Below are 22,474 nucleotides of genomic sequence, written 5' to 3' on the forward strand. Positions count from 1 at the left end.
AACAAAGTACAGTAGACGTGACAGATTAATTCAGTCTTCTCAAGAATATACAGTGTAGCATATTATATATTTACATATTATTACAAAGGTCCAATTATAAAAAAAAGAAGTGTGCCATATACTTAAATTTTAAAAATAAATTTGCAATAATTACTCCCTTCACCCGCGCCGCCCACGCTAAATATGGCTGGCACAATGTGTGCTAGTCTGCTTTGGAGAAATTGCTTGCAAAGATTCTCATGCATACCACAGAGGTAGTTTTTGACAGTTGCCCTGCATCATTCGTAATTTTTAGATATATATATGCTGGTTATGTCATTAACACTGATTTGATCATATTTTGCTGAAAATGACAGATTATGTAGCATCCAGTGTCGAAGTGACAGTAAGGATGCCCTCCGAATCGCGAATGAAATGGCGCCTTTACAGCTTTTAACTAAATAGTTATAGCTTTAAAATTATATTTACTCAGTAAATGCATACATAAGTTAGTTATTGAATGAAATAAAATTAATCTGTAATAAAGAAATATTAAAAAATAATTATAATATTAAATTATTAAAAACGTGTTTCCTTTACATTAAGGGGAGGTAACTCCTTTTAAGCTAATGCATTCCATTTGAACATTAATAAACCAATACTACTAATAAGAAATTTGATAATAAAATATAATCTTGTAAATTGTACTTCATGAAAACCGATTGCATTAAAATAGTTGAGTTGCTTGAATCACAGGATCAAATGACCTCTATGGAGCTGATTGGTTTTTTTCTCTCGTTCCAACCACTGCACCACCATTAATGCAGTGCTCTACAAAGTGAGTAAAATACTCGACATGGCGACTAAAAATATTCTCTGGCGTCTAAAAAATAAAATCACATTCACCAGTTGGTGACTGTCCAATAATTTTACTTTAATCTGTAAACAAAACTGGACATCGGAACACAGTGGACCAGTTGCAATTTATCTTCCATAAAACATGTTTTCTATTGGTAGTTTGTTTGCAAAATAAAAGTTTGAGACAAGTTAATCAGACTCATTGACGTAGGAAACGGGGGTAGGCAAGGGGGCATGTGCCCCCCACTTTTCAGATATTTTGCTTTATATTTGCTTTATAATAGTGTAAAAGTGTGTAAATATAAGAGTGTGCCCCCCACTTTTTGGCACCTTCCTACACCACTGCAGGGCTCACCCTGGATCAAAAATACCTGTAGCCAAAATATTAGCCAAATGGAATTTTTATTAGCCATATTGAAAATGCTTAGCCAAATTTGTTTTACGCAGTACTGTATAGAGTATTTATATATGAATATGAAAATATATTTTTTTCAGCTAATTGTGTACAAACTGGAATAAATAGGAATAACAAAACCTCAATGAGGGTAGGGGCAGTTAATATATTACTTCGATTTTTCAGCGGGCGTGGGGTTGGGATGGGGTTATGCAATATCTTCAGAGTTTGAAGCCAGTACCCCATACACCCACCCCCACTTCTAAGGCCTATGGCATTAAATTAACAAACATACAGAAATATGGGGGTGGGTTGGATGTTTATGGATGTTTTTGTTTTTTTCTTCCTTTTTTTCCAAATAAAAATTTTGAGAGTTTTTTTTTATATATAGAGCTCATTATTTCTTTAAATAGCAATATTTATGTTAGTTTGAATTGCTTTTTTTTCTCTCTCTCTTTTTTAGGTGACCCATCAATTCCTCACCACAGACAATTTCATAATTTGTGCCATGTTGTTGCGGTTGATTTCAGCATCGTGTTAAATGCTTGTTGTGATTTCTGCTTACAAAATACCTTGGCTAAGAATGCCGACTTCATAGTATACTCCATTTATTAAAAAACAAAAAAACAAAACAAAAACTTTAATAAAATACAAATTTAGTCTTTTTAAAATCCGTCTAACTTATTAAATGTCACCTAACAGTCTTACAATTTATATCTAAAATTATCTAACAAATATGATTATTGTAAACTAATTTTATTCAGTGTACATTTAACTGCAATTTGTATAATTTAAATGCTGCATGTTCATTTCCGGCGATCGCGATCTGCATGCATGCTCTCGACCATGGGTACGAAATTAACAAAGACAAAGGAATAAACAAAAACTGCAGTTAGGTATTCATTGATGCAAATAACTATTGTTTTTCTACAAATTTACATCAAGATTTACTTTTGCGTAATCGTACTGTTTAAACCGGCCTCGGTGGCGTCGTGGCAGGCCATCGGTCTACAGGCTGGTAGGTACTGGGTTCGGATCCCAGTCGAGGCATGGAATTTTTAATCCAGATACCGACTCCAAACCCTGAGTGAGTGCTCCGCAAGGCTGAATGGTAGGTGTAAACCACTTGCACCGACCAGTGATCCATAACTGGTTCAACAAAGGCCATGGTTTGTGCTATCCTGCCTGTGGGAAGCGCAAATAAAAGATCCCTTGCTGCCAATCGGAAGAGTAGCCCATGTAGTGACGACAGCGGGTTTCCTCTCAAAATCTGTATGGTCCTTAACCATATGTCTGACGCCATATAACCGTAAATAAAATGTGTTCAGTGCGTCGTTAAATAAAACACTTCTTTCTTTCTTTCGTACTGTTTAATGTCCGCAACGATGTCTCTTGACACTCGGGTGTCAGCTGACTGAGGCGTGATGTATATTCCACCGAGAGCTGTTCAGTTCAGCCAACGAACGTTCTTCCTAACGTTCGCGAACTATTTGATTGGTGTTCGTCGTGTCCATTTGGTTTAATATGAAGCGCACAAACCAGTCTAGAGAACGTTTTGTTTTCGCTCGATCTGGCTGAACTCGGACCTTGAGATGGCCTACATGTCTTTCGGCCCTGAACTGGCATGTGTATTCAAATTGACACGCATTGTTGGTCTGTTTTTATTAGCCTACTTTGGTTCAAAGATTTTACAACGTAAAAATAACAAGTTACAGATTTTCCAGACATTGCTGTCATACATGTTGAATGCATGCCGTTAAAATTAATAACCGTGATTATTAAAATAAGCAAACATTATAAGGCCTACGCTGTATTCTGCATGACACCGTTTCTCGTTACCGGTCACGAGATCGCTATTACGCTAATTGAATATTTGGTAGTATTATTATGTTTGAGGTGTCGGATAAATTATGTAACCGTTTGTTCACATCAGAAGACAGAAAATGGCTTAGCCAAAATTTTAGCCACTTGCAAATTTTAATAAAAGAGTAAACACGGTGATGTTAAGGGAGGTAATACTTCATTATGATGTTATCTCCCTTAACTTTCCCTCCACGATAACGATGTCTCCAGTTGTGAATGTTGTTTTAATCACGTCGAAAATCATGTTCACCTATTTCTATTTTCATGACTCGACTTTAAACGGCTTTAAAGACACAACTATTTACAAAACAGTATTTATGGATTTACAATGCAGTATATGATGAAAATAAATATTATTTAAACCAAAATTAAGGTAGCCGATTGGTAACTACTAGTAACACGTTGAAGCCTGGTAGATATTATCACAATGCTTTTAATTAACTTTTAATGAGTACTGCAATTTAAATGCATATCCTAGCAGTGCCATTAAAATAGTAATTTGCATGATTGCGTTTAATAAAATTATTGGTTACGGAATTTGATAATGATAGTTAACAGTCGTTCACTGTTTTAGTGGAACCGGACACAAACAGTAACTTGAAATTACTATTTAACAACTAGGAATTACCCCTTCACGAGTTCATTCGAATGCTTTCCTAATAACAATTACGGCATTAGTAATGTGCCATAAAATGGCAGATGAATCAATTTAATTACAAGTATATATTAGCTGGCTACTAAATATAAGTGACTGGTGATTAAAGATTATACTTTACTGGCCAGGGCCCCGTTCCACGAAGTGATCTTAGCCCTAAGATCAACTTAAGTGTTTTTAAGCTCTGTCTCCCTCTTTAGGTGATGTATCTTATTATTACTATTACTTAGTAAAATTGTATTAACTTAAAGTAAAGTAAATTTTTTAAATCACTGATCCCATGGCTAGTGGATTTTATAAAAATTCTAGAAGCCCTGTATAATAATTTTGCACCAACCATTCAACTTTGATTATACAATCAGTTAGAATTATGTGAATTCAAGAAGGATTTGAATTATTAAAACAATACACCTATTGTCATGTTAAAATACAGTATATACTTGCTTCGGCATGTGTTATTGATATTTGTTTTTAATAAAAAGAATTTTCAGTTATTTCAAAAAAAAATTTCTGCATTGTTTTTGTTCCAGATTACCTCTTGAAGTTCGTTGTATGGTTTCAAGAAGCTATCCTTGCCAAACTGTTGATCCTCCAAGACGACCGACTCCTTCCTTTTTTCTGTTCTTCAAATCCAAACAAGAGGAGATTGCTCAAAATAATCCAGGTTTACCACACTGTTCAGTTTGTCAACTGGGTTCATTAGTATCATAATGTCTGTATTTTTTAACAAGAGGAAATGGCAATATACAGTGAAACCCCATAATAAAGACTAAATATCTTAAAGAACTAGAAACATAACCTGTGCTTATGATTTTCATCTACGAAACTGATAGTTGGGTTAAATTAATTCTATTTTTGATATCTCAATTAATTACCTAAAACTTGCATTGAACTTGTATTTTAATGACAGTATTTCCAGTAGATACTGTAATTTTAAGCAAACTAAAAATATGCAATGAAACTATTTTATTGCAAATCATTAAAGAAGTTTCTTTGATATTATGAAAGGTGACTGGGTTTTTAATATTTTGTTGCAAATCATTAAAGAAATTTCTTTGATACTAAGAAAGGTGACTGGGTTTTTAATATTTTATTGCAAATCATTAAAGAAGTTTCTTTGATACTGTGAAATGTAACTTGTTTTTTCATTGTTTTAATTGGATTTTAAGTTGCCTATAGCACATGCTAACAAAAGGAAAATGAAGATGATATGTAATATGATTTATGTCAGATGTTGGTGAATTATATGGGTCTGATGTGTCTACTCTGTAAACATACAGAAATGTTAACCTTTACACTACTGGATTAATTTTTGACAAAAACCACGTTGAGTGGGTACAAGTTTATAATTTTTACTCACATATATTCACTTAAATGTTTTATAAATACATAAAATAAAGTTCATATATGAATCGGTAAGTATTATTTTTGTGGGTTATTGTAATTTTTATGTTATTTTAGATTCATTATTGGTGATTAAAATTAGGCAAAAAAAAAGTTGTGTTTACTTACGGGCATTTGTAGCCAGCTGTCCAGTATTTATGTCCATTATTCCCGATAACAGTGATTTTATGACTAGATTTTTTGTTTAAAACTAACTACGATTTATATCCCAATATTTGGTGATTTTCATTGTTGGTAAAACTATCAAATTAGCTGTCACAATCGATCCCTGAAAATGACCGCGACGTGCCGCCATTGTTGTCAAGTGAAAATACTTGCCGAAAACCACTTTTTGAACTCAACGTTTAAATGTATTTTCCTTTGAAACATAACAAACAAAAACTACCATGCTGTAAAATAAACTGTTTCCTGTTAAGAATTTTTTTTCCCGGTGAATGTCGTGTTCAAAACGGCGGGAAATATGAATTGGGGAATGCACTGTACAGTGTACAGTATGTCAACTGGTGTGATGTCGGGCGAGATATCTCACCTGCAATACTCAGAAGGTTAATGTTGGGTGGTTGTATCTGGTGAGAGATCAGCTTGTTATGTTTGCATTGGGCAAAACAATTTATGAAATATTGGTCTAGACCAAAGGTAATTATCCCCATATGTTTTGCATAACCGCATATTAAACAATGTGCTGGGGTGTTGACACATGTATGCCTTTCATCCTAAAGTCTTTTCTTTCAGATCTGCGAATCCATGAGCAAGCCAAGATTGCAGGACAGTTATGGCGAGAACTTGACCAAAAAGATAAAGATGTAAGCGGTTAAAATATTCTTTAAAGTCTCGGTCATACGAATCCACTAAGATATTGTGACTTGAAATCTTAGTGTGTACAGTCCTTTCCCAGCTAGTGCACCCATTCTTTGTTGTTTTTTCCCCTGTTCCAACCAGTATCCCACAACTGGTAAATCAACGGATGTGGTATGTGGTGTAGTGTTCCTTGTTTGGATATGCACAAGGCTTGAAATTCATTTTGTGGAAAGCAGTCTTTGCTTCTCATTTTAATCTGGAAGCAACATTTTGTAGAAATTGACGGTCAGTTCTGTCTCAAAATTAGAATCCAATCTAAGGCAGACAGTGTGTTGGAGATAAAAGGCTGGTATTGTTTCTTTAAAACAGACCAAAGAGCATATAATGAATCGGGTTTAACTGGCTTACATCCAATCTAAGCCAGACAGTGTGTCGGAGATAAAAGGCTGATACTATTTCTTTAAAACAGACTAAGAGCATATAATGTTTACGGTGTTAAAACAACCTAATTTAGAAAAAGATTGATAGCCTGTGGTATTTGTATTTGTAGCTTTATTGTTTTATTCTTTGATCTTGTACAGAGATTTCACCAAGAGGGATTGGAAAGATTTGCAGAATATAAACGGCAGTATGAAAATTACCTTAGCAACTTGACACCCAATGAAATTAAGGAAATTAAAGAAAAAAAGAGACAGCGTAGAATCTCTTTGGCAAAAAAGAGAAAGAAGAGGGTATGTATGTCAGCATGTAATAAGCCCTATATATATATATGTCATAGTCATAGTATATCAAACACATTGTGTATGCATTTGAAATGAAGTGAACGTGAAAAGTATTTTTAAAAACTGCAATGTTTTTTGGTTGAATATATGCTTTGTTTTGCACTTTTTTTTAACTCAGAATTGCCAGCATTCATACAATGTTATGAAATGGCATTTTTTTTTTTACTTAATATTAAATGAATTATAGGCCGAAACCAGTGACGTTGTTAATGAGCAAAAAACCCATGTATTTTGCTGCCAATCTCAATACGGTCATTTCCAAATTATAATTATCCTAAAACAAATACCCCCCCCCAAACAAAAATATTATAAAAATAAATTGTAGCAGTCTTCTTTCCCCCCCCCCCCCCCCCCCCCCCCCCCCCCCCCCCCCCCCCCCCACCCCCCCCCCCCCCCCCCACCCCCCCCCCCCCCCCCCCCCCCCCCCCCCCCCCACCCCATCCATCCATCTATGCTGCACTCACTGTAAATCAACAGTTGCTTTTGTCCTGCATGTACAGTTGGACCTGTCGGAGTCAGATCAGCTGTGAATCCAGTTTATCAGTGGTTATGTGTTTTGTTTTTCACAAACATTTAAATCACAAGATTTTTTTTCTTGGAGATAGCTGCCAGTTTTAAAAAATTTAATATTTTCAAGATATCTCTAATTTTTTATCAAAACAAAGTTTCTCAATTTAACAGGGTGGTATTTTGGACAGGCTAACACTAATTAGTTTAATTCCACGTTTTTAGTTTTAATATGTTAAAAGCCATATGGATGAACAGTAAACAAATGAGCCACATTGAGGGCATTACATTCGCTGTATCAGGTTTTATATATTTATTTTCTTTATTAGATTAAAAAAGAAAAATAAATTATTGAGAGATAAAATGGTGGAATGCAGGAAATGCTTATTTTGTTGGTGTGTTGCGTTGACTAAATAAATTAAATGTGTTCTACTATTGGCAGGAACTGAAGCAGTTGGGAAAGCCTCTGAGATCACGGAATGCCTTTAGTTTGTTTTTAAGATCGTCTAAACTGGAGAGGGGAGATGCTGATGTACAAGTAAGTAATTGATTAATAGCATATTGTGTTAGCGACCACAGTGGTGTAATTGTTAGACAATCAAGTCTAAGGCTGGTAGATGCTGAGTTCATAACGTAGTACCTGGAACACCTCAGAGTCAGTTAACAGTTACAGACAAATGAGGGCTTTCTGCACAGTTCACTTCCGGGGGAAAGTTCATTCATAACAGTCCACAATAGTTCCTAATTGTAAACTACAATGTATCACTTCTAATAATTTGGTTAAGAAATCTGGGCTACTGACATACTGACCTCAAAACGGTTAATGTCAAAACTACTGATCTTTTGTGTATTGCTTTATCGTATACTGTTACAAATCAGGTTTGATTTTCATGGACAGTTGCCCATTTTTATGGCCCTTGAATTTAGGAGATACAAAAATTTGTTGGGCCCAGTATGTGGACATATATTGCTTCAGCAATATTCTCAGAATGCTTGTTTATAAATGTGTCGTGGCACTATTTTGCATTACCAGACAACTCATTTTGTACACGACTGAACACATTTATTAACATTTTTATTATAGTAGTGCTGTTTCTGTTACTTATTCATATAAAGTTTATTATTATTATTACTTTTGCAGACCTTTCTGAAAGGAATAGTTGAATATTGGAAAACAATGCCAGAAAATGAAAAGGAGGTAAGGCCAGCGTTTTATAATAATGTATTGAGTTGTTAGTGTGTATGTTTATCTCATGCTTGTTATTTATCAAGTTCAGTTTCACTCTACATGTTACACAGGGGCAGGACGTAGCCCAGTGGTAAAGCGTTCGATTGATGCGCGGTTGGTCTGGGATCGATCCCGTCAGTGGGCTATTTCTTGCTCCAGCCAGTGCATCATGACTGGTATATTAAAGGCTGTGGTATGTGTTATCCGGTCTGTGGGATGATGCATATAAAAGATCCCTTGCTGCTAATCGAAAAGAGTAGCCCATGAAGTGGCGACGGTAGGTTTCCTCTCAATATTTGTGTGGTCCTTAACCATATGTCTGACGCCATATAACCGTAAATAAAATGTGTTGAGTGCGTCGTTAAATAAACCATTTCCTTCTTCTACATGTTACACTGTTAATAATGAAAGTGTACTCACTTATCATTGCTTTAAAAATGGTGTCCTCACTTTTTATACAAGTGAAAACTAAACATGAAAACAATACTATAGTAGTAGCTTTCGTAGCAGATAGAAAGTATCTGTATTGATTCTCAACAAAACCTGTACACCCGAAGTGCAGTGGTCATTTGTAACTGTTAGAAAAACATTTTTTAAAAGCTTTTTTGTGTCCAGCTGGAGCTGATGCAGTGATTCAAAATTCCCATTGCCTGATGACCCTGCTAAGTCAAATTTTCCTGTAGGACAAGTAATTATGTTAAATGTGTATCACTGCTCTTAATCTTTATTATTGTTCTCACTCAAGGCATAACCATTTTCATTTGCTAGCTTATCATGGCTTCAGTTACAGAATGCCATATGAATAACACCTGTATCCTATTATATATTTGAACGATTTCGTTCCAGATATATTACCATGATGCTGCACTTGACAAAGAACGTTACGACAAAGAAATGGCTGCTTGGGAAGACAAAATGAAGAAATTAGGCAGAGAAGACCTAGTGAGGAAAGCCAGTAGAACCAAATCTCCAAGGAAAAAGAGAACTGTGGTAGCCAAGAAGAAAAAGCCTGTTTCCAGACTAAAGGAAAAGGTGTCAAAAAGCGGAACGAAACCAAAAAGAAAACGTAAAACCGTGTCCAAATCTACACAGACTGGAGATGATGACTGATATGCATTTATTATGTAAATGAGCTGTGGTTGATCTGTTTTGTATTCTTATATTCCTGGTGAATTTATCACATCGAGTGTTGGACCAAACAGTTATGAACCTAAGTATACATGTGCTTTGAGAAATTATAACACATTGTATACTGTAGAGTTGTTTCTTGATTACCAACTGCAGTTTGTTGAAGTTTTGTAGGTGTGGCTTGTTTGTAGGTTTATAATGTATTCCAAAAATGGCAGATCAATAGTATGTGCGGTTCTTGTAAGCAAGGACAGAGAAGTCGCAACTGAATTGAAAACATGATGTTTGTTAGCATAATGAGTTTAACATGTAGAGTGCTAATATTGAGAAATGTAGTGTTTTGGTAAGAGTGCTTGCCTGATGTGTGATGTGTCATGGGATTGATCCTTGTACAGCACCCATTGGTATTTTTCTACCATTCCAACGTCTGCTCCAAAACTCCAAAAACATTGTGGGAAATATTACTCCATTTGGGGGTATTCCTATCTCCAGAAATGAAGGGGGGCATTGGATTAGATTATAAGGGCTCATGCAACAAGGTGAGAAGTGATTGAAGTGAAGTATTGATCAGCCTGTCTTCAGTCTGTCATTGTCTTGGCAGTAAAATCGATGTCGCCTTGTAATAATTGTAATGGTCACTTTCTTAATACACAGTCATGGATGGATGATGAAAAACTTGAAGGAAGCTACATTTGAAAACCTATTTGTAGTGTCAATGCACTTATCTGAGTCTTTAATGCATGCGACACCCTTGGCACAACACAAAACAACACAGTCAAAAATAGGTCTAGCCCAGATCACACTAATGTGTGGTGTTCAAAGTAAAATGTGCTAGTGACTATTGAAATGTAATTTTTAGTACTGGTCGTCCTAACATTACTTACTTCTTTTGCATACAATAAATATACAGTAACGATTTAAAGCTTGGTTTAATTTGCTCAGTGAAGTCTTCTTCATAATCACTTATTTCTCACTAAAACAATCTTGTCTCTTGATGATAAATGGTGGTACTGTTTATTACAGTTTTGTTATTGGTACAAAATTAATATATTTGCACCACCTGGTGGAATTGATCTATTTCAATTTAAAAGACAAAATAAAAGAACAGAACATTTATTATTCCATTATTATTAGATCACTTGAAATCATTATTAAAATAGACTTTAATATAGCCTTTACAGAAATTGTTTGTACTCACTGGTTCACCAAAATAAAAGCCCATATTATATATTTATTTAGATATAGTAGCTAGTAGTCCCGTTTTAATGTGTTTTACCATATGCATCGACAGATGCCAACACCTGGAGGGGCCAGTAAAATACTAATTTGCCTTTGGGAATGAGGGGATGTATTATGTTAAGTGTTGATGGGGCTAGTGCCCTGTGACTCTCCCTCCCGCATTTTCGTTTTTGTTTTTGGGGATTACACATTATTTGTCAGAGATAGTTTTCTTGTAATACATGTAACAAGGTGTAGAAGTAGTAAATTTACTAAAATAATGGATTGAAATAAACGCATTGGTAGGCCTATTGGGCTATTTCTCGTTCCAGCCAGTGCACCACGACTGGTATATCAAAGGCTGTAGTATGTGCTATCCTGTCTGTGGGATGGTGCATATAAAAGATCCCTTGCTACTAATGGAAAAATGCAGCAGGTTTCCTCTAAGACTATGTCAAAATTACAAATGTTTGACATCCAATAGTCGATGACAAATAATGATGTCGTTAAACAAAACAAACTGAGCTTTTTTTTTATATGTGTGTTTTTGAGTCATTTTTTTTTTAAACCAAGAAAAATCATGTCTTCCTCCTGTTGGACCCCCCCCCCCCCCCCCACACACACACACACTCAAAATTAGGGGCTTGGTCTAAAGAATGAAAGAAAAAACCTGATGCCAAAAGTTACACTTCGATAACAGCAACTTATGTTATTTTCCCCACAAACAGGATAACACACACTACACCATTTGACATACCATCTTGGAAGTACTTGGTTAAGTATGAGAAAGAAAGCTTGCCAAGTGGAGTAAAATCTTTTTTACGAACAGTTCACATAATCAACTTTCCTAAAAAAAAATATTTCCAGGAACATTACAGAAAAAATTAGTAGGATCAGTTGGCAGTTGTGTTTTTTAACTACATTAAAAAAAATTCCACTTATTAATAAAAAAAACCCCTGAAGAAACGAACAAAGACCCCGATTAAAAACATAATGTTTTTGGTTTTTTTAAAAGCCTTGTAGAATGCTCGCTTGCCTGGTTTTTGAGCTTAACGTTAAATGAATACACTGAGGCCGCTTTGACAGATGCTCTGCCTCATGTTAATGTAAAAATATAAGAAATTCCACAAGGTTTATTCTATGTCTACAACTAAAACTAACCCTAACCCTAATGTTTGAACTGAACAAATAATCAGATCTTAGTATTTCTGCTACAGCAAAATTACATTGCAGCCAGAATAATTTATGCCCAGAACATTTTGTAGCTTACACATGAACCAGTCAAGTCAATAATAGTGAATATTTGCAACAAAACTCTGAACTAAATGGAACCCAGGTTAAAATGTCTATACTGAGAGACATAAATAATGTAATGGGCATTTTACTGATATTTTCGGAAAGAAATGTCATATATATATTATGCATGCGAACAAATGAGATACTGGTAACAACTAAGAGAAAGAAGATCTTGTGTGGGGTTATTTTTTTCCACGCAATAAAACAATTTTTTTCCCCAGCATTACTTATAGAATATTGAAAAAAGATAGGAAAAAAAAAAAAAAGTTGCTTTCATAGGGAGACCAGTGCAGGCAAAGCATGTGCAAAAATATTTTCATATGTAATGCTGTGTTGCAATAAACACCATGTTATGTTTTTTGCTTCAAACTCATTTTATTCCTTACCCCTCCACCACTTAAACATAATCATCTTTCATTTACTGTTGTTACCATGTTATTTTGTCCACATGTTTAAGCTTAATATATATGATATGACATTTCTGTAAGAAAATATTCATGCAATACCCATTGCATTATTTATGCCTCTCGGTATATTTTTGTGTAGGGTTGCTGCCTAGTATTGTATTTATTTTCATCCAATGCAGAAATTTCAAATTATACATGTAGTATTCCTAACATAATGAACTATTTTCATTTTAATTTCTGATAAAGCAGTACTGGTAGTTTTTTAATATGCATATCAGTGGAATTAAGTGCTTTTGATATTGTTACCAGTTTTGACAGTGGGTCATTATGTATCATGTCTATATGTATACACTATCCATTCACCAATATATCTGTCACAGTGAGAACATTTTAAATATTGATGTTAAAAGTAGGATTTGAAGAGGTAGCAGTATTTATTTTCTGCACACTTTTCGTCCTTTTTTGTATAATCACACCATTACGGGCATTAAAACTCCTCTTAAATTTTAAATTGAAAAAAAAAATTATGTTGCAAATACTTTAAAAATCACCAATATCCCAGGGGTGGGGAAAAATTAAATTGTTAATCGGTCCCGCTTGATGTCATCATTAACGGGGGGGGGGGGGGGGGGGGGGTGTGTGTGTGACAGGGAAAAAAAAGAAAGGAATAAAAAAAATAACTTTTTTTTTTTTTTATCACAGTGGAAAAAAACCACCCCACAAATTGTATATATTTTACATAATGGAATAAATAATATAAAAAAGGAATAAAAGTTATGAATTTAAATCCCATATATGTATAAAAAGTATGAGTATTCAGTACTGTGTCTTGAAAATTAATAAAAGATCGCACCGTTGAAGCGTTTGACAGCCTGAGCCAGCACGTTTAGACAAAGAGATTAATAACGTCATCACTGATTGGACGACATTTGACCTCTACTGGCTCTCGAGATAACCAGTACATGTAGCTGTTCTGCTTACTCCCACTTGTTAACAAAAAAGTGGAAACCTTTTATTAATTTTAAAATCCTCTATAATTATTGGATAGACTACATTGAACAGTCAACAATAAATACATTTATAGATTATTTCAGTATATTTTATGCTATTTCAAGCAGTTTGTATTGCACAAAAGTCTCTTGCTTCGGACTGGGACACTCGACCGACAAAGCTTCGTACATAGGTGTTGACATGTTGATTGTAACCAGTTGCAAACTCTGGGTCCTTTGTTTTAATTGGAGTGTAATACCTTGATGGCTCTCTCACCAAGAATGGTGTTATTGTTAACGTCTGTTTTATCTCTTGACTGGCTCAGCAATTTTGACAAAATTAATGTCTAGCCTAGTGGCTGTGGATTGACACTACTGTAGGTCCGACTTCAGTGACTGACGATATATACTTAGACAGTCTTTAAAATCACAGACGTCTGAAACACAAGCTATACTGACCACTATTTATTTATTATTTTAAATCATGCATGAGATACCGATGTCTGGGCAGACCGGTCCACTTGACGGATAAGAATTTGTTCCAATAATAGAAATGGACAGGTGCTTCGGACCGACAAGAATGACAAAAGTGGGACCGGCAAACACGTGTTTTTAAAAAATAATTTCAGTCTCAGAGATCGAGATCGGTCCCAGACCGGAAGAAAAGGGCTTTTCCCCACCCCTGCAATATCCATACTACTAAAAACAAAATCACTCTTACTGAAAACAAAATCAGTCTTACTGAAAACATCACTGATATCAGGATATCATACTGACAAACACTGTTCACGATTGTAGTGATTTCCACAGCTTTATGATACTGAAATTAACCTGCTAGAATTTGTTTTAATACCATGAACTGTTACAGTTCATGTTATGCTTTCATGGCAATTTACACATTTTTGACAGAGTTATGGGCCTTTAACTAAGGAGATAGGAAAATGTGTTGGGGCCCAGTAAAGGACATGTATTGCCTTAGCAATACTCTCAAAATGCTCTATGAACTATTCACAAATACTGCCATTTTCTTCCAGTCGGTTACAGGAAACTTTGAGTGTGTATGTAATAATGTACTAATGACCGTGAAGGAAGTTGATAATACATCAGAAATCTTTTATATGTGATTTAACAACCTGGTACCTACTTCATCAGCATTATCATCGTTGTGTTCCATATTAAATGACTCATTAACAATTTCATTAATTTTGTTTTTACTTAAACAGACAAAATGAACACCTTGCAGTTCCAGTAAACAGACACAGTTATCCAAGAAGAGGTGGAATGTAGCCCAGGGGTAAAGCATTCGCCTGATGTGTGGTCGGTTTAGGATCAATCCCCGTCTGTGGACCCATTGTCCTATTTTTTTTCTAGCCAGTGCACCATGACCTGTATATCAAAGGCTGTGGTATGTGCTATTCTGACTAGGAAAGTGCATATAAAAGATACCTTGCTATTAATGAAAAAATGTAGCGGGTTTCCTCTCTGAGACTGTCTAAATTACCAAATATTTGACATCCAGTATCCGATGATTAATAAATCAATGTGCTCTAGTGGTGTTATTAAACAAAACAAACTTTTAACTTTATCCTTTCTCCTTTATCCTTTATCTCAATGTTCACAACCAATATAGATGAAATTTTTCAGCTTTTCATCTTGTTTAGCTCTATCTTTTTTTGTGAAAAGGTTTTCACAAAGTAGACTGGATTTGATCTGAAATGCTCAAAAGGACCTTATTTAGGTATAGTATAGATGTTTCAGCTTTTATACGTAAATGGGTATTTGGCCCCATCATATCTCTGAGATGGTGGAAATTTGTGTTTTATTAACGACCCCACTAGAGCACAATGATTTATTAATCATCAGTTATTGGATGTCAAACATTTGGTAATTTTGAGTCTTAGAGAGAAAAAAAAAATTCCATTAATAGCAAGGGATCTTTTATATGCAGCTATACTCCATCTCATAAACAGGATAGCAGATACCACAGCCTTTGATGTACCAGTCATGGTGCACTGGCTAGAGCAAGATATAGCCCAATGGGCCCACCGATGGGGATCAATCCCAGACTGACCGTGCATTTTAATTTGTGGACAGGACATAACCCAATGTTGACGCCAACTAGCCAGGTTTATAATGTGTCAATGTTGTGAAATAATTACTTGTCATTTCTTTTAAAATATATTGTTATGAAGAAAAAAGTAACCAAAGAAGATTTATTGAATTAAAGTTGACACCACAGTACATTAACTGATTAATCATTGGTTGTTGGCTGTCAAACATTTCAAGTCCAACATACAGTCTTCAGAGAAAACCTGCAACATTTTTTAATTAGCAGCAAAAGATCTTTTATGCAGAAAACAGGACAGCATAGACCACATATTTAGATATAATAGTGGTGGAGCACTGGCTAACTGAAGAATGATGAGATAGAATTGTTCAGGTTTGCTTAAAGCCACTCCAGTACATTGAATCATCTGGCTATTTGGGAGTTTATGTGCTAAGACTACTGTTTGTTATTTGCAGCAGATTTTATTTTAACATTGACTGGCTAGACTTTTGCTTCAGTTGGAATGTAAACTTATTATTGTGCAAAAAAAAGACGTTTGATATGCATTACCTGCTGGCAGTTAGCATTTTCAGGAATAAAGTTTGGTCTGGAATAATTAAATTTCAAACTCATCAGAATTTTAAGTGGTATCTTGATCATCAGAATTTTAAGTGGCATCGTGAACTAAACTCGTTACTGTAACTTTAATGCATGAATTTACTGAGTTGCAAATAGCAGACTAATAACAACCAGCAAATTTGTCTCACACTTAAAAAAAAAGAAGAAAAAAAGATTAAAGCATTACCAAGCCGTGATGCTCTCAAAGTGCATTTTTGCCAAACTAATTTCAAGAACTGTTGAATTGCAAGAAATTACAGCATGTGTGCTAACAAGAACTTTGATCTCACAAAAAAAAAGACAAAAAAGGTGTTTAATGACACCACTAGAGCACATTGATTTATCCTGAAATAATCGATGGTCGCGCACCTCAGAGCAAATGGTAAAGCAAACGTGTAGCTGAAATCAAATAAAACAAATATTATTGATTAATTAATCGGCTATTGGATGTCAAACATTTGGTAATTCTGACACGTAGTCATCCGAGGAAACCAGCTACATTTTTCCTAATGCAGCAAGGGATCTTTTATATGCACTTTCCCACAGAAAGGAAAGCCTTTGACCAGTTATGGTGCACTGGTTGGAATGAGAAAAACCCCAGTCAGTTGAATGGATCCACTGAGGTGGTTTGATCATGCAACACAAGCGGGCACTCAACCCACTGAGCTAAATCTCGTCCCCATTGCTATGAAGTGTACTACTAAACAACTTCCCAAAAATGTTGTCATAATTCCCCACAAAATAAGTCAGTTAATATTCAGATGCAAGAAAATCATGTGAACTAAACTAAAAAATAGTTCTTGGCTTGTTAAACCCTCCAATATTGCCATTAAAATCACTTTTTGATAATCGCTAATTATGCGATTCAGAAGGTAGTGTTTTATTTAACGACACACTCAACACATTTTATTTACGGTTATATGGTTAAGGACCACACAGATATTAAGGGAGGAAACCTGCTGTCACAACTTCATGGGCTACTCTTTTCAATTAGCAGCAAGGGATCTTTTATGTGCACCATTCCACGGCCTTTGATATACCAGTCGTGGTGCACTGGCTGGATCAAGAAATAGCACAATGGGCCCACCGATGGGGATTGATCCCAGACCGACTGTGCATCAAGCGAGTGCTTTACCACTGGGCTACGTCCCGCCACTATGCAATTCAGATGCCAGGAAATCACATTTCAGGCAATGTAATTGACCCCCCTCCCCAGACAAGTTTCAAAAATAAATAAAATTGTTTTGCTTAAAGCATGTTGATTCATTAATCATTGGCTATTGAATGTCAAACGCACAGTCATCAGAGGAAACCTGCTACATGCAGCTAATGCAGAAAGTGATCTTTTATATGCACTTTCCCACAGACAGGAAAGCACATATCACATCCACTGACCAGCTGTGGTGCACCGGTTGAAACGGACAAGTTTAAAGACGTATAACAATGAGTGAAAAAACCCAAACTTTCCAGGTTTATACTACCATGCAAAATAAGCATTCTGAGAGTACTGCTAAAGCAATGCATGCCCTTAATGGACATTTCAAGGGCCGTAACTGTCAGAAATGGATAACTCCCATAAAAGTCGAACTTATCTATAACTACATGATAAAGCCATACACAAAATTTTAGCAGGAGGCATTGTGGGGAAAATGTCAATAACTATCCATGTATTCAAAACTGTTCATGAATGGCTGAGAGCCCGTTCTCATCATCCCACTCTGTAGGATTTGAGAACAGGAACACATTCAGGAACGCATATATTCGCCTCCTCAAAATGTTCAGGAACACGTTTCCTACATCAGAATTGAGTTTTGAATACATGATAAATTTAGATGCCAGGAATTAATGTTTTAGGTTATATAATTAAAATAAATTCTCTGCAAGTATCCTCTCTAAGATTTCGATCAGCATACACCCTGAAATCGGTTATTACTGGAAAGTTTAAAGTTTGCTTTTTGTTTAATGACACCACTAGAGCACATTAAATAATTATTAGCTATTGCATGTCACACATTTAGTAATTCTGACATGCAGTCATCAAAGGAAACCTGAGATATCTTTCCTAATGCAGTAAGGGATATTTTATATGTTCTTTCCCAGACAGGAAAACATACCACAGCCTTTAACCAGTTGTGGTGCACTGGTTGGAACGAGACAAAAACCCCAATCAGTTGATCCTGCGACGCCAGCACCTCAAGCAAGCACTCAACTGACAGCTAAATCCTGCCCCGTTACTTTAATGAAGGAAGGAAATGTTTTATTTAACGACACACTCGACACATTTTATTTACGGTTATATTGTGTCGGACCTATGGTTAAGGACCACACAGATATTGAGAGAGGAAACCCACTGCCACCACTTCATGGGCTACTCTTTTCGATTAGCAACACATACCACAGCCTTTGATGAACCAGTCGTGATGCACTGGCTGGAGCGAGAAATAGCCCAATGACGGGGATCGATCCCAAACTGACCATGCATCAAGCGAGGGCTTTACCACTGGGCCACATCTCTCCCCCCCCCCCCACCCCCCCGTTACTGGAAAGTAACACATGTATACTAAGAGGAAAAAGTTTAGCATTGTACTTTAAACCACAAGCTACATTCAATGACATGACAGTATCACATTTCATTTCACATTGAAAATTTCATGTTACTTACGCTGAAAAATTATGCAACAATTAAATTCAGTGTCCGATTTCATTTTAAAAGTGAATAGTTTTCTTGTCATAGTATATAACATACCTTCTGCACCATTTACAGGTAGGCCTATTTTAAGTAAAATGAAAATGTGTTTATTTGAAATGAACAAAAAATGCTGGATTATTATAGTGCACACTAAACCAAACAAGCGTTTAATTTCTGCTAGCATTCTTAGTTTTGGCACCTGATGTTAGCTGAATGTGTCGGCAGGAACCTGTGATAAAATATGTACTGAACACAGTTTGTCGATTCCATGTGATTTTAGTTTAATCAGTCCACGGTTCAGTTATTTTAAACTGCAATCATACCAGGGCTAACTTCAGTCTGCTTTTATGTTCCTGATAACCTGGGTCAAACCATCATATTAATTAACAAGCATTATGCTAAAGCAATACATGTCCTAAATTTAAGGGACATACCTTTGTGAAAAGGGGGGTAAATCACCATAAAAAATAAACGATCAGTAACGGGCATTAAAAAACAAAAGTCCAAGAAACTAAATTTTAAATCTCCTAAGTTCAATGGAAGTCAAACTTGATCTGTAACAGTACAGTATAAAGCTATACACAAAATTTCAGGTCAATATCTCGAGGCCTTCTGAAAAATTAAGTCTGGAAAACAAATTTTCAAGTTCAAGGGCCATAACTCCGCCAAAAATGGGTAAATCACCATAAAAATCACTTTATCTGTAACAGTAGATTATTGAGCTCTGTGGTCTAGTGCACAAGCTGTTGGACAATCAAGCTGACGACAGTGGTTCAAATCCTGTCAAAGCTGGCTCTCACATTCATTCATCTTTCTCATCTATCACCCTCTGCCTAACATTCACATTATCTTAATATAAAAAACTTTCCAATTTCTCCCACGATTTCAATCTGTTTCGACCCTTTCTGTCAATTTCCTTTGACTCGGTCTTCTGAGCTGTCCACACCAATGCCTACCTGTCTCGACTTCTTCCACAGGTGCAGTCTCTATGTATTTCCCTGCACCCACCTGGCACCCTCGTCCTCTGCTGCTAATAAAGCTGGTCTGACCCACGGCATTAACTAATGACCGCCGGTAGTAGGGGTGCATAGTAGGTGGTTACAAGTGCCTCTTAACAATGCCAGAAGTAACTACTGAACACTCCCCGAAGTGGTCAGACTAAGCCCACAGCTAAAAGCTGATGGGGAACAGTTGTGTGGCACAGATAGCCACGGTTGGAGAGACAAGGACTGGGATGTGGAGGTGGACAGCGAAAGAAGTTAAAAGATAGGAGTTGCCAGATCGGGAAGAAATGAGATGGAATTCAAAGGAGAGAAAGGAAAGGAGGCACTGGGATAAAAAAAAAAAAAAAAAAAAAAAAAAAGATTATATAGCTATACAAACATTTTCAGCTCAATATTTCAAGGCATTATTTAAAAAAACCCATCCAGAAAACTATTTGTGGGACAGACAGATGGACAGACAGACAGACAGAAGGATGGAGATGAAACCTATAGTTTCCTCCAGTTGGACTGGTAGGGGACTAATAAGATGCAATAATGAATAATAATAAATGGTTTATTACTTCAAAATGTGTAATAAATTAAAATTAACATGAAGTTGACAGATGAGTACATTACAAATGCAAATATTGGCTTTGTTACATTTTTTTCTGTCGTTGTAGCAAACTATAATTTTCAAGCTTGGTAAGGCAAAATTTAGATATATTGCATGGAACTTTTATGACATCAGTACCAAATTCTAATTTCCCTCATTTTAGAACATTATATAGAAATGTACACTCCTATAATTAATATTACAAAACACAAAACCAAATGTATTACATACTAGTACCTAATATACTAAATAATTTTTGTTAATTGTTCACATTATACGGATACATTGCCAAATTGGCCAATCTCTAATTCGCTTCAAAATTTAGTATTTGGCTAATAAAATGTTTAAATTAGCCACTTTGTAATAATTTCAAAAAAAATACCCAACAAATCTGAAAACTGGCTAGAACAAAATTCTTTTCAGTGTGTGTGTGTGTGTGTGTGTGTGTGTGGTCAAAACCCCTCCTTTCTCAAGCCAATTTTCTTCTTTTCCTGCAATTATATTTTCCGGGGGAGCAGGTTTTGACTCCTTTATAATGTTTGCTTGCCAGTTTAGACCCCCTCCCCCTGTACCAAAATTCCTGCACAAGCACTGCTAAGTAATAACCAGGTAGTTTGCATGTTAATATTGTCACCAAATTTATACATTGCCCTGGGGTCACATTTATGGCATGCAGGTTAAAGACAAGCACTCGATGAACACATATCTGTTCCAAGTACAAAATCATCCTTCATTAGAATTTTAAAAAACATACGTCAATATAATCGCAACTTAAAAAGCAATTACAAAAACTTTAACAAAGTTCCAAGTGGCCAAAGGCTAACATTTATGGAACAAAACAAGTACAAAAACCATCCATTAAAAGGATTCAAAGTTCAAATTGGATAAAGTTTTAACAGTTTCCATTTTGAAACACGACTTTGTCTGAAGTTGCATTCATGTGCTGTTGAAATATGAAACACATACATTAAAGGTTAACTTTGTAATAAAATTGTTAACTATGGTTTAAATCTATTTTACTGTATACCTTTATTACCAGTAATCAGTGTAAAAAGAGTTATTTCTACTTTTGCATTCATGTTAACTCTGCAAAGAGTTTTACAATATACAATTTTATTCAAAACAAGGATGACACTAACTTTTCAGTACGTATACTAAAAGCTGCAGTCAGGGAAAATCACAAATTATATCCTTATTTAGCCAGAAAACAATTTTAATGCAGGATTTAATATTTATAACAATAAAAGAATTTATTGAAAATGAAGACATACTTGGTGTCATCTCCTAATATTTGACTACAACTTGGCAAAACCTTTTTTGGGGGGGGTGGGGTGGCGGGTGGGAGGGGGGGGTCTGGTTTTTATTTTACTGAAACGTTTACCTTTAAAGTTGTAAGCTCTACATACAGTATTGGAGACATATTCTGGTTTCGTTTTTTTGATGTGATACCCATTTAAAACCAAAAGCAGAAATCATCTTTAAAAAGCTGAAACCTTTACATTTGCATTACATTTGAATAATATCAATTGTTCAGCATTTCAAATCAATTGCAATCTTCTTTGTAAAAATAACTTTACACACCAGACAAAAGATGAAATCCAATTTTTATTTTCAATCCTAAAAAATCATTGATGGGTACTGAAATGTGGTAAGCTTCTTACAAGCTTTAAAATTAAAGTGGAGATAAAATTCAAGAATTTTTAATGCCTACTTTTAGCTTTTTAAGAACCACTTTCAGAAACATTACCCAATTAGTTTATCAAGCTATGCTGAACTGATAATGTAATTACCCCCCTTAGACCAGTATTGAGGTGTTTTCAAGATAACATATTACATATCAGCCGAAACATATTGCTGAAAACTGCAACAATATACATGTTAACAAATGTATTTCAGTATCAAGATTTTTATAAATTATGAAATATATTACACCAATTCTAATGTGTTATTGCATGAACAATAGTTTAACATTCTGCTGATGTCAATGATTCTTAGAAATATTTTAACTTTTAAACTGT

General features: G+C 35.3%; 1 protein-coding gene across 1 annotated transcript; it reads left to right on the top strand.

Moving 5' to 3' along the window:
* Positions 1-172: 172 nt before the first annotated feature.
* On the top strand, positions 173-10,770 carry LOC121378914 (transcription factor A, mitochondrial-like). Its single transcript, XM_041507299.1, has 7 exons — positions 173-254; positions 4,280-4,413; positions 5,886-5,956; positions 6,533-6,682; positions 7,683-7,778; positions 8,382-8,438; positions 9,315-10,770. The coding sequence occupies exons 1-7, from the start codon at positions 184-186 to the stop codon at positions 9,576-9,578; spliced, it is 843 nt and encodes a 280-aa protein (XP_041363233.1). The 5' UTR covers positions 173-183; the 3' UTR covers positions 9,579-10,770.
* Positions 10,771-22,474: the final 11,704 nt, after the last annotated feature.

The sequence above is a fragment of the Gigantopelta aegis genome, chromosome 8 (genome assembly GCF_016097555.1).
Source record: "Gigantopelta aegis isolate Gae_Host chromosome 8, Gae_host_genome, whole genome shotgun sequence".
NCBI lineage: Eukaryota > Metazoa > Mollusca > Gastropoda > Neomphalida > Peltospiridae > Gigantopelta > Gigantopelta aegis.